Source organism: Apteryx mantelli, chromosome 17 (assembly GCF_036417845.1).
Source record: "Apteryx mantelli isolate bAptMan1 chromosome 17, bAptMan1.hap1, whole genome shotgun sequence".
NCBI lineage: Eukaryota > Metazoa > Chordata > Aves > Apterygiformes > Apterygidae > Apteryx > Apteryx mantelli.
The window spans coordinates 5959602-5982382 of record NC_089994.1 but is presented as its reverse complement, the minus strand read 5'-3'; the positions used below and the strand labels follow the sequence as shown (position 1 = coordinate 5982382).

Genomic DNA, 22781 nt, shown 5'->3' with positions numbered 1-22781 from the left:
ACAACACCTAAGCTTACCTGGAGCCGACGTAGGGCTTTCTGAGCGTGCTCTGGCTTCTTGTACTCCACAAACCCAAAGCCCATTGAAAGCAAAGCACCTATCAGAAAGGAAAATAAACTCATTAAATTAGTAAGAATCAGGGATGATATTAAGCAGGAGATCACCCATCACTGATTGATTTTGAGCAAGATACTGCTCTAGAACGGATGCTCTGTTTGAACAGCCTGGCCTTTCTTGTTTTGGTGCTGATGTCAGGGGATAACTGAGGTTGTATGCAGAATAGATTTTTGCTTTGCATAATTGCAGTGCATCCACATTAAATAAAACATTAATTACAAGTCCTGCAAAACAGCCGCTGTCCATATTCAGGGTGAGTGATCCTATTATGGATACACACACTTTTTTTTTTTTTTTTTAATATACCCAGGACTTTTTTCTCGTGACTGAGACCTTCAATTGGAAGGTTTGCCAACAATCCGGAGATGGGTATGACTTTGCCCCGGAACAGAAATGCACAGGCTGTAGGATGGTCCCAAGATGATGCTTTTCTAATCCACAACCCCTTCTTCAAGAACTCATTTTGGTCAACGCTTTAAAGTCAGTTACTAAATGTTGGGAACTGCACAACTGAGATCTGCTTAAACTCAGGCTGTCACATGCTGAATTTCCCATTATCACAAAGTGCAAGCTCTGTGTTTCAGCTGAGAGAGAGAATGCCTTTGAGGTCTCCAAGGCACAGCTAGCAAATATGTACATAAACCCAGATGGGCAGCTCCAGCTTCCAAGCCAAAGATGAGACCTCTCTCACGCAGCCCTTTAGTTCTTCCCTGAACCAGCAAAAGTTTGCAGCACCCCCAGTCGCACCGTGCTTCTAAGGAATGCACTGACAGTTTCAAAAGGCCATAAATAAGGCTGGGTGAGGAAGGGAAAAACCCACAACCAAAACCAAAACATCCAGTTTCCATCTTCAAAATTCAATGGCAGCAGGCTAACAGAGATCACCCTGCAGCGACAGAAGCAGATCACTCTGGAAAGGAGATCAGCCTAAACTCAAGTGTTGCAGACTGGTCGTGCCTACAGCAGTACATTTGAACAGTACTACAGAGTTTCCCTTTTTTTTTTTTTTTTCCTCCCCTCTTTCCTTTTTCTTTGAATGGCTCAGAGTTTTCAAGCATCCCATGCAAGAAGAGCTCTGTACAGCCATTTCTTAAGGCAAATCCTCATAAAGCTGTGCAGCTCCCTAGTTTAAAATCTGGGAACAAGACATAGCCCATATAGTCAGTACTTGCCTTAAGCAAACTCCTTCCCGTCCAACCACCCAGAAGCCAGGCACAGTCAGTACAACAGACATAACCACTCATCACAGCAGCACGCTGGGGTTCAAAGGAGGCAGGCAGAAGGCAAACTAACTACATTCAGCACAGTATTCAACCAGATATCCTTGAAGATCCTGGTCGCTATTGCGCGCACAGGTTTAATCAGCACATGGTACTGGTTCCATTCAACTTTCATTCTGCTCTCTTCTATGATCCTGAAGGAGCTGCCTTCTCTATCCTGATCTCAAGAGAAGGCCACGTCTCCACACGTCCCACAATTCAGCTTAACCTTCTAGACTGAACCCTGGGGTATTTTTGGTTGCTGTTTTCAGCCATTTCAACAGGCATACTTCTAGACATATTAAGGATTTCACCAACGACAGACAAATGCTCCGCCAGATGAATGCTAAAGCAATGCCACATCTGAGCCCTCAGCAACCAGCCGCGGGAAGGAATTGAACAGCAACATCTAGAGTACCTGCTTTGTCTTTCTTCTTGGATATTGTGCAGCTCTTCACAGCTCCCACTTTGGAGAATGTCTGCAAGGAATTTGGACACGTGACTTAATTCTCTTTGTCAAAGGCTTACAACTCAAGTCAAGTGACAATGTGGCCCTCTTCCAGAGCCAGGAACACACGCTCACAGGCCCACCTCCCCCCCGACACACACCTAAAAAGGAGTCAGTGCAGCTGTGTCTCTTCTTATAAAGTTTTTCTATACAAATATATAGAGATACACAAACACATACACGCTTTTATACAAATCTATGCATATTTACTCCCAGAAATTCTCCACCACTCCTCAGTAACTGTGCAGGGACCTGAAACAGCTCTGGAGAAACACTATAGATTACAAAACACCTTCATCCAGGTATGGATCTTAGGGGGTGGGTGAGTGCCACAGATGCAGTATTCTAGACTGCTCCTTCCAAACCCACGCAGGAGGGGTTGCAAGGTAGCAGGGGCTGCCCCGCAGTGGCAGGTGTATTCTAGAACCGAGGTACAAGGTGCTGGTGGGAGCACTGGCTCGTATAGCTGGTTTCCTCTATTCCTGATCGTTTCCTGCAGGAGGATGTTGGCAGAGCGCAGGCACCTGCCACGCAGCCAAGAGCGTGTGGAGGCATGCCGAGCCCCAGGATCTGTACGTTGCCGGCTTTGCTGTCGTCTGGATCAAAGTCTCCACGCTGCTCTTATGAAGGTAAATGCTTGGGACATTTGCCAAGGTACTGGGACCACAAATCACTCAAGCTCTTTCTGCTCCCTGTCTGTTCAGGCCCCATGAATGACAACACAGGCTGAATGTGCTGGGCTCTGCCCCTCTGGCACCCGCACATAAACCAAGCTCACTTGCTATCCGTAAAAAAAGACAGCTTGGACATCTGTTTTGCTGCCACGTCCTCAGTGGAGAAAGAAGTCTCCCTTAACAGAGAGCTAGGGTACACAAACTGCTCAGACTTCAAAGACAGGTAGGAGATTACAAACTAATAGGTATTTGGGCAATTATGCTAGCTTTTTAGAACTATCCTGGCTCTGCTATTAACCTCCCACATGGCTTTAGAAATGCTGCAATATCTCCCCTTGCTGAGGTAAAGCAGCACAGTCTCCTGTCAAGGAACAGACAGCTCGACATTGTAGAAATGTAGATGAAAAGTGTATCTCAGTGAAATCATGCATTAAATACATTAACACACAAAACAATATTACAACTGCATAAGTGCTGGTCCCAAGGAGAAGTGTTACAGAAAGCATGGGTGGTGAAGAGCCTTAGAAGATTTCTAGTGCTTCCACCTATCCCAAGATGGAATTAATCCCCATCAAAACTGTTTCAGACACGTTTGTCTAATTGATGCCTAAAACCCAAAAATGGAGGTTCTCAGTCCCAGCATAATCCAGTGATCTCCCTTCCATCACTAAAAGGTCACACTGGCTGCAGTTCAACTCCTTTAAACACCTTGACATCACCACATTATAGCTGCAGAACAGCTCGCCCCTTCCACTTTGCAGAAGACTAGAGCCCTTGCTTCTAAGCCTGTGCAGGGAGCAAGGACTTTGCTCCAACAGGCCTTGCAGTCTGGCCATTAACCACACACTCAATGCCTTCCTGCTCCTCTGAGCAGACTGTGCTCGGCAAAACTTAGTCCCCCCTCCTTGCTCATGGCTCACCTCCTTCAGCGTGTCTTCTGTGGTGGCAAAGTTGAGGTTTTTGATGAACAAGGTACACCCTGGAATGCTTTCTTCTTCCTCTTCCTCCTCCTCCTCTTCTTCTTCCTGTACTGCTGTTACCTCCGAGCCCTTTAAAGTTGTGTCAGTGTCATTACCTGATACAGAGAAAACAAACCCAACGTTGTAAGATGTAGCAAAACCAAATTTTGGGTGAGCTTGCCCTCTGTTCCAGCTGCTAGTTGCAGCAGGAACAAGTCACGTTGCCACTGGCTCTTCCTAGGTGAGCACAGACTGAAGCAGACTCAACACATGCTATGTGAACATGTACCTGCGGAAACTAAAATACTGCCTGTTCTTCAAACATGCAATTCTATGAACCTTCTTCCCCAGCATTCAAACACCCTCACATCAAACCTAGCCAGACACCTGCTGCACTATGCAAGGGGCCTCTGCCTCAAAGCAGAGGGACAAAGGGAAGGCCAGGCAGAGAGGGAGGAAGAAACCCGCATTTCCCTAGAAGGCCCTTTCAGACCCTTTAACAGGCAAGGAAGTGGGAGGCATGGCAGGCTGCAAAGAAAATGGAGAGGCAAGAAAGGGAAATGAGAGCCAGCTGAGATACGCAATGCACTGAAAATCAGTGCGAACATCAGAGACTTTCCTTACACCACTCCAAAGGAGTAGGAGAAAAACCAGCATCTGCCAATCCTTGTACAGACCAAAATGCTCCAATACCCTCCACTGATGCCTTCCAGCTTCACCTCCAGCACTGGGGTGGGATGATCCTTAGCTGACTCCGAGCTTTATCTACTAGAATGCGCAGCCTCTCCCGATGTCTTGGTATGCAGCAGCCTTGCTCCAGGTCTCAGTACATCCCATTGAACATGCTGGGCCACAGAAAGCCAAGTAATCAAGCAGCAATTCAGCACAACAACTTCCTCTGGGGCACCTAAGCTCCACTGTTGAGTTTTGAGGTCTTGTCCAAAGTGAGGGAAGTTAAAAGAAATTTGGCTACTGTAGAGGGTTTAATGCTGATCGATGGGCAAGTCTGCTGGTATTTGCAATCTGCCTTACTAAGGAAGGAGGCTTTGGCAATTGCTCTTTGACTCTGTCCATCCATTCATTTCCCCCTCTTCCAAGCTTCTAAAATGGCTTAATAACTTCGACCATATTTAACACAATGAAAAGGCCTCAAAGCTACCGAGTGGCTACACGTCACGAACACAGCAGGGTGGGAAGAGGAGAGCGCTGTTAGCCCCCTCACTGAGGCAGAGGCTGCAGTGGGACTAGGACCTTATTAGACATCAGAGAGTAAGACGCGAGCGTTCATCCTTTCGCTCACCAACTCCTTTACTTGCTAGATAACTTGTCTTTCAGACTGGCTTCATCCCCTACAGCACAGTTGACACTGTGCTCAGAAGGGCCAAGCTAATCATCTCCCTCTGGCATTAACACATCTCCCCTCCGTGATTTTTATAGGCTTAGTTTCCTCTCATTCCACCTGAAGGGAACCTGCACTGGCTCAAGGGTGCTCGGAGACCCCTTGCTCCGTCCCAAGAGCGGCTTTTCCCCACATGGCTCCATTTGGTTGGCCTCCCCGGCCCCTTGGCATCACGCAACCCAAGCCTGTTCGGTCGGGTGGTCAAATCCTCCTCACCCCTGCTGGCTGGATATTTGCCAGCACTGAAAGAAAAAAAAAACCCATCACCTTTGAAGAAAACTCATTTGAGGGAGGGGGAGGGAAGAGATTTAGCAAGATGGGGGAGGGATGAAAAGGTGCCTCCATCTGTGGCTGGCGCAATAGAACGCAGCCATGCACCGCCACGCAGGGCCCCATTGTAGGCGAGTTGAGGAGTTTACTGCACACCCCCTCCCTTCCCTCTCCCCGATGCAGAGCGCCAGACGCTGGCAGCAAAGACCATTATCAGCTCCGAGCAGCCTTCCAGGAGCTCCTGAGCTTAAAGCCCTTTATCTTGAGGTGAGGGTCTCGGTTACAGGGAGATAAAATGGCTCCCCCACCTCCCCCTGACTCTAGCCCTCCCCTGTGACCTGCATGCAGAATTGCAGCCCAGGAAGATGCTTTTCATCAGCTTTCCTCCCCACCTCCCGAAACCTGAAAGAGCTTCCAGCAAAGAAACCTACATAAAGCCATGGTTCTCCAGCCCCACCCTTAAAAAAAAAAAAAGAGAGATCTTGAAAGATTTTAAATATACAGAGAAGATTTAGTTTTCACAGGTCCTGGGATGGGGAGAAAGAGGTATACTGGCAGGGGGGAGAGCAGGTTGTGTCCGAGCAGCAGGAGCAGTGGGAAATCACCCAGACAAAGCGTACAGCAGGGCTGAAAACACAAGAGCACAAAGAAATACACGCAGGGACCCACAGCCTGCCACGGGCAATTTAGCCGCTCCATCCACTGCTGTTGGGTGCTCCCGTTGCTCCTGTGAGCCTGGCTGCTTGCGGGCACTGCCTGCGTCCTTACACAGCACACATCTGCACATACGCTCAGCTGGGGTAGGGCCTTGCTTACACAGAACAGCTAATGCTCTCCTGACGGCTGCTGCCAAGACCAGGCCTTGTCCTAGTGACAGGGAGGTAGGACTCAATTTGGTGTCACAGGGTTTCTGCTTTGGCAAGCCACAGCTAAGAAACAGCCAGTCCGGGCTGGACCATCGTCACAGCAGATAATGGCATCTGCATTCCTATCCAAGTACCTGTCCAAGCATTTCCAAGTCCCTGAGCACTACATTATCTGGGAGACTATGCACCATTACTGCATTGGATCACCCTCGCTACTGTCCAAGTAGGGATACACACACTCGACAGAATCACCTGCCTTACTGCAGCTTGTCAGTACCAGACAAAGAATAAAAACTTCTTCCCATTGCCAAAGCAAGAGCTCACATCAGCCCATCCCAAACTGGACTGTGTCCTGTGCGCTGCAAGCAGCACTGGATTCTCCATGCCTCATCCAGGCAGCAATGAAAGCAGAGGCAAGAATAAGCACAACATTTGTATGTGAGAACAATGCACACGCTGTGGAGAAAGAGGTGCCCCTAAGGGCCATACAGAGGACTTCAGATGACACTTTTGGGATGGAACCATTGTCAGGAACCTCAGTGTTGCCACTTTACATGGGAAGGAGCAGGGAAACAATCAGAGATGCTTCTGCTTCAAAGTCGAAGCTCTTACCTGGTTCCAGCCTTGTTTTCCCTTCCTTTTCTTGAGCCTCAAGGGTTTTTTTCTGAGGGGCTGGCCCAGAAAAGACACCCATTGGAGCCCATTCCAGATACAGTGGCACTGAGTGAAACTGTAAAGACAACACAGAAGAGAAAGAGTGGAGGGCGAGGCCTGAAAAAAGGACTGTTCTCAGCAAACACTTTGTTATGAGAAACTGGAGTGGAAAAGCTGAGCAGCATTTTCAGCTGAGTCAATTCTCTTTCACTGAAATGACACTGCACACAGGACCACAGCCTGTCACATGACAACTGGAGGTCATGGAGCAAGGTCAAGGCTAGGCAAAGGGTGTCCAAGGGAAGCTCTTTGCTTCAGTACTATCCTCCTGTATTGCAAGAGGTGACAGAAACCCTCTCCAGGCCACTGAGGATTCTGTAGACTTATCACAGCCTTCTCTCCCTAGCTGTCTTTGCAGGCCGAGCGCCCTACTTGGTCACTGTTGCATAAGGATGCACTGGGCATCTCTCTAAATCCAAGAGTCAGAGAATAACACCAGTGACTCTTTCTGGGGTAACTTATTTCCCTCAAAAGCCCTTTGGATCTCACATCTGTAGCAAGTACTCCTTTCTGCAGGATCACAGTTAACCAAGATCCTGTATCACATTCACTCAGGCAAACTGCTCACGCTCATCCTCAAGACTTCACACAGACAAAGCAATTTCTGCCAGCCAACCTGGCAGGATTTGGTGCTCCAGCTCCTTTTGCCAGCCTGGTAGGATGCCTTACCAGACAACGCTCTCTGGGCAGCTACCTGCTCTGTGCCATGCTCACCTTGGAGTAGGCCAGCCTGGTGAAAGCTTGTTTGGCCTCAGTTGGCTCCAGGAACTCTACAATAGCTGTGACGCCACCTTCTGGGAGCAGCACCCGGCCTAGGCTGCCGTGTTTGCCAAAAACCTCCTCTAGCTCTGCTACGCTTGTACCAGCAGGGAGGTTCTTTACCAGGATCACAGTTTTACTCCGCTCACCAGCGGCCTGCAACATTTGGAAGGGAAGGAGGAAGGGGAGAGAGAATGAAAGAAGCAAAAAACAATCTATTTTAATAACTGACGATTTCAGATCCAACATAACATGCTCCCTCGCTCCATGTCACACCTTTCCAGGATACAAAAGGGCCAACAGCCTTTTAGAATACACTTTCTATCAACAAGATCTACACCCCAACACAAAACTCCCGTTCCACACATGCTCACACATGGAGATTTCAGTGTCAGGTCCACTCTGGTACGGACACAGGACTCACTCTCTGCCTACAGCCAACCGTCACACTGCAGCACACTTTCAGCCATTCTGGGGGTGGTTGTGTATTCAAATGGACAGAATAGTTCCTAACCCATCTGAGGGTTCAATCCTGCAACATGTTGAGGATTTAATTACTAATTTCTGCGAGAGCTAAGGACCCCATGACCAGACAGTCATTTAGAAGAGGTAGCTCCACTTTACTGCTGGGCCTCTCACCTGACTGAAGGAATCCAGGCTGACTCCATTTTCGATGAGGAACCGGCGGATTTCCTGGACAAGCTCAGTTTCTCCCAGAGCGACCCTCACTGCCACGCTATCTTTGCTCTCCTGTAGGCAAGAACATCAGTCAACAGTGTGACACAGGTCAAAACAGAGAAGCAAAGGGCTTGATCCAGGAAGGTGCTGGGCACCTGCTTTTCCTGCTGCTCTCAGAATCAGATCTAAAGAGAATTCTGCAGAAGGTAAAACGCTCCAGCTCCTTTGAAGTTGCTGGGAGTTTTGCTGTTGGAGCCAGAAAATAGCCCCAAAGGCAAAGTGAAGTTTCCAGAAAAAAAAATCTAAGCTATAGGGTATAAATTTCCAGCAGCTTCTAGTCACCTAGAAATGCAAAATTCAGCCAGGCAACCCAGGGTGGGGGCAGTCATTTTGTCTTCCATCAAAAAAAGGGGGTGTCAGGCTCAGATCCCACAGTGAGGCTAGAGGATCATGGATCTTTCAGTCCGACTGCTTGGTGTTCATGACTGCACAGAGGCTTTTGTGGCACAAAAAGACCAGGTAGGCTCTGTCAGTGAAGAAACAGATAGGAAAGTGATCTGCCATCCCGGGGCTGATCAATAACTCAACTCACGTGATCCAGCACTTGGCTTTTGGAAGCATTGTATTTCTGAGCAATGGCATCAGCCACGGCATTTGTCCCCACAAACAGCGTGTTCCAGTTGTGAGAGCTAGAGAGAGAAAGAAAAAGTCAAGTTCAGAGTCACCCAGGCCCTTCTTCCCCTGGCATTTCTCTATTCAATGGCCCTGACAAAAAAAAGCTTTGAATGTTACCACTAGCAGCCAGGGGGATAAGCTAGAGGGAAAGAAGGGTGGAGATCCTTAGACAAGGGACAGGATAAGGGAGATGTGAACAGTGAGTAAGCAGTCAGAAAGGTAGCAGCACAGGCAGCTTAGCTCTTTTTCCCTAGAAGGTTACCAGCCACTGCTATGCAGTTACAGAGATCACTGCTAGAAGTTCAAATGTTGGCTCAGAGGAACACATCACCGCAAACCAGAACACATCTGAGGTTTTTCACCTGGTTTCCTAAAAGCACAAAGCCCATGTGAGGAATGCTGTGTTCTTTCTCCTTAAAGTTTGAAAGCATTGGCCTCTTTCCAGCAAATACACCAGAGAGGAAGATATCTCAATGGCCATAGAGAGGAGAAAGACCCAACTGATTTGGAACCACTACCCTGAAGAGTCACAGTATTAGACCAACATTTATTAGACACCACAGCATCCAATATACAAAGTCATCGAAAACCAGGTTTCTCAGAGTTTCTGCTGCTCACTGAACTACTAGAGTTACTTGGAGAGAAGAAAAAGAATCAAGCAGGTAAGAGATAAAAGAAACTGAAAGCTGCACAGCAAGTGTTTTATTGACTTTGATAATCTACACAAGCCCTGCAAAGAACACGTAGTCATTCTGGTCAACTGAGAATTTGGCAGGTTGCATTCTTATCCCACTACAAGACACCGCTGTACCTGGCCCTGTTGGCTTTGTCCTTGGCCTCTTTCTGTTTCTTGTAGGAGGAGGATTCTTCTGCATCTGCATCTTCCTTTTTTTCTTTTTTGATGGTGGAGGGTAAAAGATGCATCATTCTGCCCTAGAAGAAAGGAAGAAGAGGACCAGCAGCTCTGAAATTAATACCCAGAAGCTCGTGAACTAAACAGAAGGGAAAGGTGCCAAGAAACTTCCTCCCAGTCAAGTGATATAGGTGGCAGAAAGGAATCTTCCTTCCCTTTTGCTCAAAGATGACACCACAGCAACTTGAAGTAGCTGTGCAACATGAGAGACTGTGGGACTCAGATCTCCTTCCATGACCTCTAGCACAGACTTTGGTACCTGCAGGGCTGCTCAAATCAGTGCTGCTCTGCCATAGCAACTGTGTTTCCCATATAGCAGGGCAGAACAGACTCCACCCCTTTGCACCCAGAGGGATCCAGTTTGGCAAAGCACAGAAGCAAACACTCGGCCACATTACTAACAAACGGCCCCCACCAGCTGCAGTCCGACAGCACAGAAAAACCATGAATCACCATACCTGGAACACCTGCCCATCCATTTCTGCATAGGCCTTCACTGCATGCTCAGGCATCATATACGTGACGAAAGCAAATCCTTTGGGTTTCTTGGTCAGTCTATCTATAGGGAAATGGATCTCCGAGATGGGCCCTGCAAAAGGCAAGGCCTTTCCATGAGACATGTCCCTGAGAGATGTCCCTTGTACAGCCATCACCTGCTACAACAGCATTCTAAACTGGTATGTGCCGCCAAAGCCAGGGGAGGAAGGGAGCCAGGGAGGGCAGAGCAGCTCTGCACATTACGGAAAGGTGGGCAGGGAGACACTAGTCTGCACAGAGCTGCTGACTGCACACTGACAAGGCAGGCCCAGCAAAACCACCCAAGTCCAGATCTGCAGTGAGCTACAGCTCACGGGGCTTTGACACATGAACGGAACAGCTGCACTTATGACACAAACAAAGCAAATTCTGGGCAGCTGCATTTACCTGGTCAGGAAGAAAGATGTCCACAATCAAACTCTCTCTCCTCCCTAGGATAACCTAATGCCAAGATCAACCCAAATTTGTTCAACTTCAAGCTAGAAAAGGGCAGCCTGGAATTCCCACCTGACATATCAGACACGAACACAAGTTTGGGCTGCATTTTAGCCATAGAGATTCTTATCCACATCATCTAGCAGTCTCCTGCATGAGAAAAGACTCCTTCAGGCAGTAGGCACTTTCAGTTATCTTCTCTTCCTTCCCATCCCACTAGAACCCATCAGATTCTAATCTGACTGGGAAGAGCTTTTACTGTTGGATCAGAGGGACAAGGGCAGAGACACACAACAGTACGCACACCGAGTTAAGCAGCGTGGAGACAGTACCAGTATTAATGCCAGGTAGCCACACCAGGCAATAAAGATGATAGGAGTTGGTGCACATCCGAAAGGTGTGGAACACAGACAGCTTCGTCCATCTGTATCCGCCAAGCAAACCTCTACATGTAAGAAGGAATGATGTAGTCCTGCAAATCCCCATCCCACAGTAGCTGCTTACCATACTCGGAGAAGATCTTCTCCAAGTCCTCCTCAGTGCTGGTGAAGGGAAGATTTCTGACAAAGAGTCTCCCTGATTCAGACAAGTCCTCTTCTTCCTCATCGTCCCTTTTCCTTCTTTGCCATGGCTGGTCATCGCTTTTTGCTGTAACTTCCTTTTTCGGGGCGTTCTCATATCGGAATACCTCAATGTATCGCCCACCTAATCCACAAACACATACAGAGGTACATTAGACACTTCAAGACCACGCATCATTCTCAGCCATAAGCAATCAATACCACTGCCTAAAGAGCCTGGGCTTACAGCAGTAACATAAGCAATTCCACTTCCACAAACCTTGAGCAGAACTCAGCCTGATTAATAAAAAAAAAAAAAGGGGTGGGGAGGAGGCTGCAAGAAAGATCAGTCTTCATGAAGAGCAGGATAACATTTGCTAGACAATTTCACAGTCCCCTTTCCCACAGCCAGGATGTAGAGCTTCAGGCCTTGCGTCTCTGCCAACCCAGTCCACAGGCCTTTAAGTAGATATTCCCATTCTGCGTGGGATTTTTGCAAATATAAGTCTAGTTCCTTTAGGGACTAGGCCAAGAACAGGATTCAAATGCAGGCTTGCAGAATCATTTTTACAAATCCCTTGCACTATCCCAACCAGATTTAAATAATATTGTTTCTATACCCAGAGCAAGATACGCTTCAAGCACACGACAAAAACGAGAGCCAAAGAGCAACGCACAGCTCAGTCTCTTGCCAATTCTCTGCTACTTCCGAGGGCACTGACACGGCACCTGGTTATCCCATGTCAGTTAAGCAGAGGAAACCACCCCCACCATCTGCCTGGAAAAAGCTAAGGCAACAGGAGATATTTTAGCAGTGAACACTTCAGCAGCTGAGCACCACACCATCTACTTCAGCCAGAACAAGAAGGAACAAATAGCCCTTACCTATGTATTCTTTATTTCGCTTCAAGGCCTTTTGCACTTCTGCTTCACTCTTCAAGTCAACAAAGATATAACCTTGGAGGAAGCAAAGGTTCAACTGAGCATCATGTGGGGAACAAACAGCCACTAATTGGCTAATTAAGGGTGAATCAGGCTTTCCTCTATAGATTCCTATAGATAAAGCATTTGGCTACCACTAAAGTTTCAATGCTGCCTGAAAATGGCCATGTCAGATCTCAAATTGGAAGGCTGGCTTTTAAAAGCTCATTCTCTATGTACAAACCAACTGAGCCCAATTTAACAGCCAAAGTAGCCTTTCACAGGTGTCCCCAAGCCTATGACAGCAAAGAAAAGGTGAGCCTGCTGTAAGGCTGTAAAAGGAAAGTAGCATCTAACAAAGCTCCCTGCCAGCTCCGAGGACCTGCTCCAAAACCCTTTCTTACAGGTACCTCCAATAATCACAGCCCCCGGGGAGACCCACTTTGGTTGTCGCAGCAGCTCTGGGGCTGATATGCACACGCCAGCAAAGCCGCTGGGGATCGATGCAGCTGTCCCAAAGAAGGAGACCTTTCCTTGGTATGGTTGGGGATGTTTAGGGAAGTTCCAGAGGTAGATCAAAGAAAAAGCTCCTGCTGTTCTGTGCTGTGCCTCTATTGGGAAGCACGGCCAACATCACTCTGCCCACGGCATCCTACAGATACCAATGAGGGCAGGCGAGCTGCAAAGTCACAGAAGGGTGTGTAAGAATCGAGGCATAAGCTAGCAATTTGGAACCACAGATTGCAAGAGCAGAGGTTGAGATTGAGAGAGGTCCTCTAACTCACAGATCCAATCCCCCTTCCACACAAATGCATTACCTGTCTTTTTCCCCTGGGCATTTTTTCCTATCCGGATTGCCACTGGCTTCAGAGGCAAGAGGAATTCCCGAACTTTTTGCTGCAGAGAAGAATAATTGTTTAAATGAGTTCTTGGATACAGGCAGTGTCAGCTTTCGGACATCTCTTTCTATAAGCACTATAAAGACACCACATGCAATCTTTCTGGACGGATTCAGTTCAAAAGATTCCCCCAATTGCCCATGCAACTCTCAGAACAGTTCCATCATAGGAAGATAGAGGCCTCTGCAAAGATAGTGAGTTACAAACTGGGAACACCCTTGAACCACCATTCCCAGCTTAGGGAATCACTTACCTCAGTGATGTTCAATGGGGCACCACGTAGTTTCACTGTGTATGGTGTGGTGGCTTCCACCGAGCTGACTTGGTTCTTCTGCTGGATAAAAGGACAGAAGAAAAGATGCCTGTGAAACAGCAGAAGCCACAGCACAACAAGCTGGTCTTGCCCAGCAAGCAGGAGGCTGAAGAATGGGAGAGAATACTGAATGATTCTCTCGTAATAGCATCAGCCTGGGCAGAAGGTGCCAGATGAGGGTGCAAGGTTTGACTGGGATACACTTAAACTCAGTCGCTGAATATTGAGCTCTGCAGAATAGCATTCCCTGCAGGCATTCAGAGATGGACACAGGAAGGAGAAGAAAAACCTATGAACAGGGTATTGACAGCACTTGTTAGGAAGTCTGTTTCCTGCAGAGGAAAATTTAGTCAGCACAAAGAGGCGGTCTGGCAAACTTTATTAGCTTCCTCCCTGTGAATCAAGAAAGCTGGCACCCAGGAGTCCTGCAGACCTCAAGTCTTCATCTCCTTTCTTGGAGTGATTGACAGATATATATTATCCTGGGGGGGGTTCTGCTTTAGATAAGACAAAAAACTAGTTCAGTTATACCTCTGGTGTGGAGCCTTTTTTCTTCTTCTCTACTGGTACCTCTTGCTCCTTTTTTTCTGTGTGGGTGCTGATGGTTTCTGCAATGCCTGAACCCTCCTCACTCTCACTTTCCTCTTCCAGCTCTTCATGATCTGTCTCTTCTTCTGTACTGGATGAGGAGGAGGAACCCTTCACCACTTTAGATTTCAGGTAATCCATATCTGAGAGGTCTCCTCTGGCAGCTGCCTTCTTCTTCTGGCTTTTCTTTGCTGTATGAGAGGAAAGAACAGTGAAGTCTTGCACACAAATATTCCTGCTCTCTCTCCAATCACATAAAAACTGAGAACAGCCAGAATCACTACAATGACTTTCCTCTTCTCTGCCCTTTACACATGGAGAAAGGAACTGAGAATAGCAGGGCAATCTCATTTTAGCACCTCCAAACTGACATCTTTTTTCAAAGCAACATTTTTTATGTATAAATCAAATTAGAAAGGAGCTCAAGGAACTTCATAGTGAATTTTGTCTCAGTTTCAATAAAATACTTCAAATTGACCCCAAAGGTGATTTTCAGTTGTTCAGTTTTGTAGGGGAAGGGGCAGAGGAGACCATTTCTCAAAAACAACCTCCCACAAAAGTCAGCCAATCATACCTGTGTTTCAATTGCCCAAACAGATGCAAGGAGAAGCAGGGTAAGCATCATTCACTACAGAGTACAGCATAAGGAAATACCATAAAGGGAGAGAGAAAGGGTCTAAAAACAGACTGATCATTGTACCACTGATGTACAGACACTGGAGACTAACAAGATAGATGGACCAGACCACAGTTCAGATTTCTCAATCTTCTATATGTTACCCCACTACTAAATCACTGCTCCACTGGCTACAGTTTTCTTTTCAGGATCTAAGGTGCTGAACTCTGGCCATTCCCATCAACTCTGACAGGGCCCAAGGCACAGCCATTTCCAGAAATATGTATCAGTCAAAGGCAGACCAGGCAAGTTCACAGAAATCGATTAAGGGTTCATTAATAAACAGAAACTACAAGCAGCTCAGGAAGTTCTGGTGCTCAAAGTGGCTGCAGGCTAGGAGAGCATTAAGGGAGAGGATAATGTTTATCCCATCACTCTTCCCTAGACATTGACTTAAGCGCTCAGGGGAAACTACAAATGCCATCCCCTCAATACCAGAAATCACATTTCCCACATTTCCCCATGTTCAAGAAAACTGGAGGCATTCATATATCCACAGAGCACAGAGTAAGCCTCAAGCTAGGGAAACTACCTTCCTGACCACAGAGTCTTTCTCTGGAGGCAGGACGCCGGTTTGGGTGGACCTTCGGTCTGATCAGTATAGCTGCCCTCACATTCACTGAGACAAAAACAAGCAAAGGGCGATAGTCATTTTGGTACCTTTGGTTTCCTCTTCATCTTCAGAGGGTTCATTTTCATTCTCCTCCTCACTCAGTTCTTCAGACTCATCTGAATCAAAGTTGAGGTAATCAGATGGTGGCTTTGATTTTCCCTTCTTGGGCTCTTCCACCAAAGTGTCATTAGCCCAGGTGGCCACCTGAGAGCGTTTCTGGTGAACCAGCAAGAACTCCTGGAACGTTTTATCTTGTTCCAGCTGTTGAAAAAGAAACAAAGGACACAATCTGTGAAGACAGACACAGAACAGCTAATCGTCAGTTTGAATTCAAAGACATGATCTCATTTCCAGCAAAGTAAAAAACAAACAAACAAAACAAAAAAAACCCCAAAACCACATAAGTGGGACTCTACTCTACACTCACAAGTTAAGGACTAAAGCTGTCAAGGTCTCTTAGCCCTACTCTGTTTTTAAACAGCAATTTAAAGAAGAAAAAAAGCATTGAAAAGGAAAAAATATACAACTTAAACATAGCAAAATTTGTATACAGATGAAAAAAAAGTAGATTGCTGAGGCAGGGCTAACCTGCATTCAGTGTTTGTTCACACAAGACAAGTTAACAATTAAAAAAAGAAAAGGGGCTCCTGATGCTAGAGTTGTTAAAACCACGGTTTGTTACAGTGGAATTGGACTCTACATCATAGAACTAGGTTACACCACATACCTCGTTTGAATTAATAGCATTGGAAGTGGTACAATAAAGAGGTATTCAACTATGGCTCTTAATACAAACTGGAAACAAGGTAGAAGCATCAACCAAATTCCTAGCAGCTTAGATGCACAGCACAAACGCCTCTCTGGCACCGTCAGTGGGATGTCCCAAAGACTGTCAGGCAAGCAATGCTGTCCGGGGTGAGAGAGACACTGAGGCATGCCTCTGGTGAAGGGGCAGGTTTGCAATCTCTCCCCTTTAGGGGCATCACAGGAGGTCACAGGTGGCTGCTGGCACTGCTTCCCTAAACGCAGCTTCATGCTTTTTCTTGAAAGCAAAAGCAGCAGACCAGATAAAACCATCCTTCAGGCCACCAGGGAACTTTTAGGTATGCAGCTTGTCCTTATCACAGGAACTGGGACCTAAACCCAATATTCTCACTTCTCAGAGCAGGACAGGCAGCTGGGAGTAAAAGCAGCTATTTTTATCATTCCCTGGTCACAAGCTAGGGATTGCAATTCAACCTTAACTCACCTCCTGTAAGTTTCCCATTGGATTTTTCTTCTTTTTATCCTAGAAAAAGAAATTGTTTTTAGAAATGCTTGTTAGAAATACAGCTAAGATCACTTCTTAGGTAACTTAGGGGTACAGGGAGCATAGTTCCTAAGGCAGAAAGTGCCAAAAACAGGACTCCAACATCAGCTGTCACAGCTACCCTGTCCTCTTTTGCACACATCCGGCTACCCTTCTCTTTGTCAAGGCTTTGTCTGCCAAGTCACTGACGTTTCCTTGATCCTCAAGGAAACAAACAGCACTTACTTTCTTTGCCCCTGCAGGAGCTGCATTTGTCACAGGTTTCTCAGTCTGCTTTTCTGAGGCAGGGAGCTTCTGAGCGTGCTTACTCCACGCTTTGGGTTTTGAAGGGTCACCAAAAGACTTGCATAATTCAACCTGAAAAGAATCAAACAGCTCTTTAATCAATAGCTCTGTAACAGCAGGATAAGCCTCACTCAAGAACCTTCCTTATACCACTGAGGAAATGGAAGGATGGGGCAAAGAGAATACGTCACTCCATGTAAATGTTTGTTTTACAAGTGTGTACTGCAGTTTGCTCAATACGGAGAAGAGTTTACTGTGTCCATTTAAGCACAGTCAAATAAGTTATCCTGTTTATCATGAATCACTGCATTCTCTGTCCAGGAGAGTAAGATGAATGCCTTTAAATAAACAAAAAGAAAGTACAAGTTCAAAAGTTCAGGTTATTACAGCTCAAAACTTGGCGCTATTGATTCGACCAGCACTGAAATCACCGCTAGTGCAAAGAAAGGAGCTCATCTCAGTCAAACACCTGCTTGAGACTCCAGCAGTGAGGCCTGTCATCAGGTTTTGCTATTTTGTTGCAGAGAACAATCTTCAGGCTTTCTTGGCCCCCAGCTGTTCATGCTTAATAGTACAAAAAACTCCAACTACAAAGTTCCTTAAGAATAAAAATACGATGTTTTTAAAGGACAACTCACTGTGACTCTGGAGGTGTCTATAAAACTTTTGTTAAAATGGTTCATTGCTGTTTTAGCTTCATCTTCAGACTTGTAGCCAATGAAGCCAAATTTCCGGAACTTGCCATCCTTGGTGAACTTCAAGCAACAATCGGTCAGCGTGCCAAAGGCTGCAAACAGTTTCCTAAAGCGCTTCTCATTCATCTGGGAGAAAGCAGAGACGCAACAGGATGGCAAATTAGCAATGCGAGTAGAGCAATGCTTTATGAACAAGTCCAAAATAAAACTTTCCTATTAAAGGACTTTTGAAGCGTAGAAAGCACAGAGCATTGCAGCAAGACTGATACACTTCAGCTACCGCACCCCTTCCTCTCCCCCACGAATCCGCTACATCTACAGACCTCCCTCTGCAAGATCTCCCCAGCTAAGAGGATGCACCCAGCTCTCAGGGAGCCCAAGGCCCTGCAGTGCTACCTGCTACAATCAAGCACCCAGTTCAACCAGAAGCAGCTTCTGGTACCCCCAAGGGGAACCTGGACAGCAGAGCAACACCGTGCACACCCTCACCCAGCTCCCTGGGAAGGAGGAAAGGGCAATACCCATGACAAGCTTTCCTCCTTCTCCTCCTCCCAAGGGAATACCTGCTCTCCCCTTCTGGGAAGCTTCCTCCTGCCCATGCCCTCCACACCCTGCCTCCCACCCCCCCCTCCCCAATAAAGACCTCCTTCTGGGGCATCTCCCTGTCCAGGACCCCCCAACCCCCCCATCCTCAAGGGGGGGGTCTCTCTGCTCACCCCAAAACCCTCTTTCCTCCACGACATCTCCTTGTTCCCATTCACCAAAGCCACGCTCCCTCAGGGCATCTCCCTACTTCCTCCCTCACTGAGGGTTCTCTGCCCCAAGGCCTCTCCCTGCTCCCCTCCAACCAAGGACCCCTCCCTTGGGGCCTCTGCCTGTTCCCTCCCACCAAAAATACCCTTTCCCGGGGCCTCTGCCAGCTCCCCCTCGAAGACCCCCTCCCCTGGGGCCTGTTTCTGCTACTCCCTTCCCAAGACCTTCTCTCCCATAGCCTCTCTCTGTCCCACCCCGAGGATTCCCCCAATCCTAGAGCCTCTCCTGGCTCCCCCCACCGAGGACCCCCTCCCCCGGGGCCTGTCCCTGCAGCCCCCTTCTCAGGACCCTCTCTCCCGTGGCATCTCTCCATCCCCCCAAGCACTCCCCCAATCTCAGAGCCTCCCCCGGCTTCCCCGCCCCAGGCCTGTCCCTGCTTCCTCCTTCCCAAGACTCTCCCCCCCCCCACGACCCTCCCTACCTCCAGGGCCTCCGCCTGCTCCCCCCGAGCACCGCTCCCCGCCGCCCCCGTGCCCAGGACCGCGCGGCCCTGCCCCTCACGCCCAGCCTCTTCAGGCCGCCTCCCTGCTCTAGGCCCAGAACCGCCCCCCAGCCCGCAGAGGCCGCAGCCCGGCCGCGCGCTCACCCCGTTGGGGAGGTTCTTCACGATGAGCCGCGACATGTCGGCGAGAGGCGGCCGCGCCGCCGCGCAGGTCCCAGTCGCGCTCAGCGCCGCGCACGCCGGCCCCTGGGCGCCGCCATCTTCCCGCAGCCCCGCGGCCCCGCCCCTCGTCACGTGGGCGCGGGAGGGCAGCGCGCCTGCGCGGCGGGGCCACCTGGCACCGGGCCTTAGCAACGGGCCCTAGCAACGGGGCCTGGCGAGGGGGCGCCGGGCTTGCGGCCTGGCCGCCGCGGGGAGCGGCCGCGCGGGAGCCCCCGTCGCCGGGCCGGGCCGGGCCGGCCGCTCCGCCGGGGCAGCCGGTCAGGGCGAAGGAGCGCCTCGCCGCCGCGCTGCTCGGCGGCGCCGGAGGAGGGAGCTCCCCGCCCGGCGATGTCGGCGCACGCAGCGCCCCGGTGCTTGCGGGCCCGAGCCGGAGGGCAGCGGCTGCTCCGCTGCTCGCCCAGCGACGGCGGCCTGTGCCCCTCTGCGCCGGGCCGCACTCACGGGCCGCCCCTGGAGTCGCTTAGCTCCGTGCCACGGGCGTTGCAAGCGCTGTAGGGACTCTTGGGGCATCGTCGTTACGCCAAGGGGGAAAGCCGCGGCGTGCCCACGCAGGGCGCCTGCAGCCCGGCTCTGCCACCTCCGAAGCGAGGCGGCAGAAAGGCCGAGGCAGGAGGGCAGGGTAACAGGCCTAGGCAAAAGCGGCTTCCCTCCGAGGAACAGCTCATCAGAGCTGGCGCCTTCCGCCGGCATGGGGGGCAGCCGAGGGGAAAGCGGGATACAGGCGGCTGCCTCGTCTGGCAAGGAGCGGGGCAGGCTGGCAGCCGAGCTGTTGTCTGCTTGCACCGCATAGCCAGCGCCTCAGTTCTCATGGGCAAAAGAGGCAAAAAAAAATCATATATATATACTTGATATATATATGTATGGTGTATATATATATATATCATAGAAGAAAAATCCTTTGAGAGCTGTTAGATACCTGCCACGAGCACCATTGCTGGAGGGCGAGTGTATCCTAGGGAAGCAGGACCATTCTCCTTTAAGCATCTCCTCTTGCTCCTGGCCCTGTAGTCCAGCTCTGCCTGTTCTACATGAGGGACCTGAAATCCTGCTTTACACCTAAATGCCCAGAGAAGGATGGTCCACACAGTTCTTAACCTCATCACAAGAGCCCAGCACTGCCCTCACTAGTTTTCGCCCCGGTTTGGCTCCACACCTGATTTACCTTGGGTGCGATGTTAACTGGAGAACCCAGTCTGAGCCCATGGTCTTCCCCTGAGGCGAGCAGCAAGGGAAAGGCACGTGTGTCTTCCAGACAAGGAGAGATGGGGGCAATGCCCAGGCTCAGTGCCCAAGGGGGCAAGAGAGGATGGGATGCTCCTGGGATGGCTATTTGATGCCCTCCTCAAAGGAAAAGTGCACAGGACAAATCTCTCCCTCATTCCTGGCCCTGCTGGGGGTACCCAGGAGGAGAGAATCCTGCTCTTATTCCCCAGCCCAACAACAGAGTCTCTGCGAGGTGTCACGGCACCAGGGACCCAGCTCCTTCCCCCTTCTTCTCTCACCCTCTGCTCCCTGCCTTATCCTTGGCAGGGCTGTCAGGCCTGTCATTTGGGATGAAGGCTGGCACTGACAGGACCACACTCACACCATCACTAACACATCCGGACCTTGTCCTTGTCACTCCTGTCCTCTCCGAGACAGTTTCCCCCCTCTTTCCCTCCTGATGTCCTCCTCACCTGCTGCTCACAGCCGACAGCAGTGCCCAGCTCCAGCACACAGGCTGTGCTGGCCACAAAGGCCCCAGAGAACAGCAGCCTTTGCTGCTTCCTGCCTCTTAACCAGGCAGCTGGGACAGCAAGGACAGAGACATGCCCCAATTGTAGCCAGCCATTCTGCTCTGCAGTGCATCCTCACCTACCTCAACCATGGCATCACCTGGGGCAGCAATTTCACTCCACCACCTTGCAGTCTCATAACAGCATCTCCTGCAATTGGGGTTGATTTACTCCAGCTGAGAGCTTGGCCCCAGCACTTTGCTGCTGAAGCTGTATCCTCTAAGGGGTGCCTAGTACCAGAAAGAAGAACTGTTTCTCCATTGAAGCCTGGGAGAGACATACTTAACCAAGCCAGAATCTGGGTCAGATACCTGAGCTGACTCTTAATTTGAACAAAAAAGCCTCAGTGTCCATCAGGGGACATGGCCTTTGCAAAAGACCATGGAGATACTGAGCACTGATACTCCTACTCCTTCAAAAATGACATATTTTACCCCACCCCCACAAAAATCTAGCTAGAGCAAAGGTAATGAAACACCAACTTACCGTCTGAGTGCCATCCAGAGAGCACCAGGAGCGGTGGGTTTTACTCTTCTGTCCCCCCCAGTTAGCACCATGCTGGGGCATCAAAGGGGCTGGCAGCTAGGGTCCCAGCGGTGACTCGCCCTTCACCATCACTCCTCCAGATTGTTCCCCCATGGTCGGGAGAGGTGGACCAAACGGTGGTGTCAAATCCCACTCCCAACAGAAGGGGGGAGACACGGTCTCTCTGCGAGTACAAGCCAACCTGTCACAAAGCATTAGGTGGCCGGCTTGTCAGATAGGCCGGACAGGGAGTTGCACAGCGCAAAAGAGCAGGGGTCACCTTGCTGTAAAATAGTGTTACGGGTTGCCTGCAGTCAAGCAGCTGAACTTTGGAAAGCATGTTTAGAGGAAAGGAGTGTGGTGTCAGGGGCATTTTTCAGTGGGGAGAAGCAGGTGCAGTTGGAAGGGAAAGCTGGCCTTGAAGCTGTTCTCTGGGACATGAAACACCAGGAATAAGGCACTGTTGAGAAGGAGAGAAAGAAAGATACTGCTGCAGAGCCTGTCTATCACTAGGTTTGATAACAGAGAGGTCAGGGCCTGATGCAAAGTCTATCGAGGTCTCTCGAGAGATGTTTCTCTTGGTTTGCTGTGCCTGAGGTGTCCAAAGGAGGACCGGAAATTTCTCCCCCCTTTACCCAGGTGTCACAGCACAGCCTGTCAATCCTGCCATACCAGGCAGGCAAAGATGACCCCAAGTCAGGATGACTGCTGCTGCAAGTGGGACACTGAGCCAGCCTGCCCTTGACTCCTCGGGGAGGGAGGCGCATGCTGCCAGCCCTCCCCAAGAAGGACAAATACAGCCCCGAGGAGCCCTTCATGCTTGTCTGATCAGGAGCGCCTTGTCCCTGGCTGGACAGCAGTGAAGGTGAACAGGGAAGGTATGAACCACTTCTGCTGGGGTCACCCTTGCTGGGACAGTCTCATGCGTGGAGCCTTTCTGGGCAGCTTTGCTCTCATTCTGGTGCCAGCAGGATATTGCTGAGTCTGCAGGGAGTTGAATGCCGTGCAGAGGTGCTGAGCATACCCAGGCCCCACGATGACAACAGGCACTAGAGGTCAGTCAGACTGACTGACAGTCAGACTTTGAATCCCTCCCTTTTCTGTTCAAGGTAGATAATGGGCAAAATTCAGCTTGGGAGGGCAGGGGCTGTGATCTGACTGACAGTGTTTTTCACCTGCACAAATTAGCTCACAGATACCAGTGAAGTCAGAGATGGATGTGACCCAACACTATCTGCTGACTTTGTTTGGTGCGCTCACACCCCAAAAGCTCCCTGCACATGCAGGTAATGCCGCATTAACATCACTGTTAGAAATGCTGCCTGAACCTCCTTATTTTTGCTTCAGGCAGCTCAAGGCTGCCAGAGATGTTGGTTCTTGGG

At 49.5% G+C, this 22781-nt stretch overlaps 1 protein-coding gene across 3 annotated transcripts in view; it reads right to left on the bottom strand.

Moving 5' to 3' along the window:
* The window catches only part of RBM19 (RNA binding motif protein 19), a 93319-nt gene extending 74176 nt beyond the window's left edge, over positions 1-19143 (bottom strand). The window contains exons 1-19 of one of the 3 annotated variants that reach the window (XM_067306996.1): positions 19022-19143; positions 17566-17748; positions 16868-16999; positions 16583-16621; positions 15381-15594; positions 13988-14235; positions 13397-13477; positions 13063-13141; positions 12209-12280; positions 11268-11468; positions 10250-10380; positions 9690-9811; positions 8796-8892; positions 8165-8275; positions 7481-7681; positions 6665-6782; positions 3479-3633; positions 1795-1855; positions 18-97 (exon numbers count right to left, since the gene is read on the bottom strand). In XM_067306996.1, the coding sequence (XP_067163097.1) occupies positions 18-97; positions 1795-1855; positions 3479-3633; positions 6665-6782; positions 7481-7681; positions 8165-8275; positions 8796-8892; positions 9690-9811; positions 10250-10380; positions 11268-11468; positions 12209-12280; positions 13063-13141; positions 13397-13477; positions 13988-14235; positions 15381-15594; positions 16583-16621; positions 16868-16999; positions 17566-17748; positions 19022-19057 (2361 nt within the window). In that variant the 5' untranslated portion in view covers positions 19058-19143. Of the gene's footprint in view, positions 1-17; positions 98-1794; positions 1856-3478; positions 3634-6664; positions 6783-7480; positions 7682-8164; positions 8276-8795; positions 8893-9689; positions 9812-10249; positions 10381-11267; positions 11469-12208; positions 12281-13062; positions 13142-13396; positions 13478-13987; positions 14236-15380; positions 15595-16582; positions 16622-16867; positions 17000-17565; positions 17749-18856; positions 18886-19021 lie in introns of those variants that run through there. The other 2 variants (XM_067306997.1, XM_067306998.1) reach the window with 2 other exon arrangements.
* Between the last annotated feature and the right edge of the window lie 3638 nt (positions 19144-22781).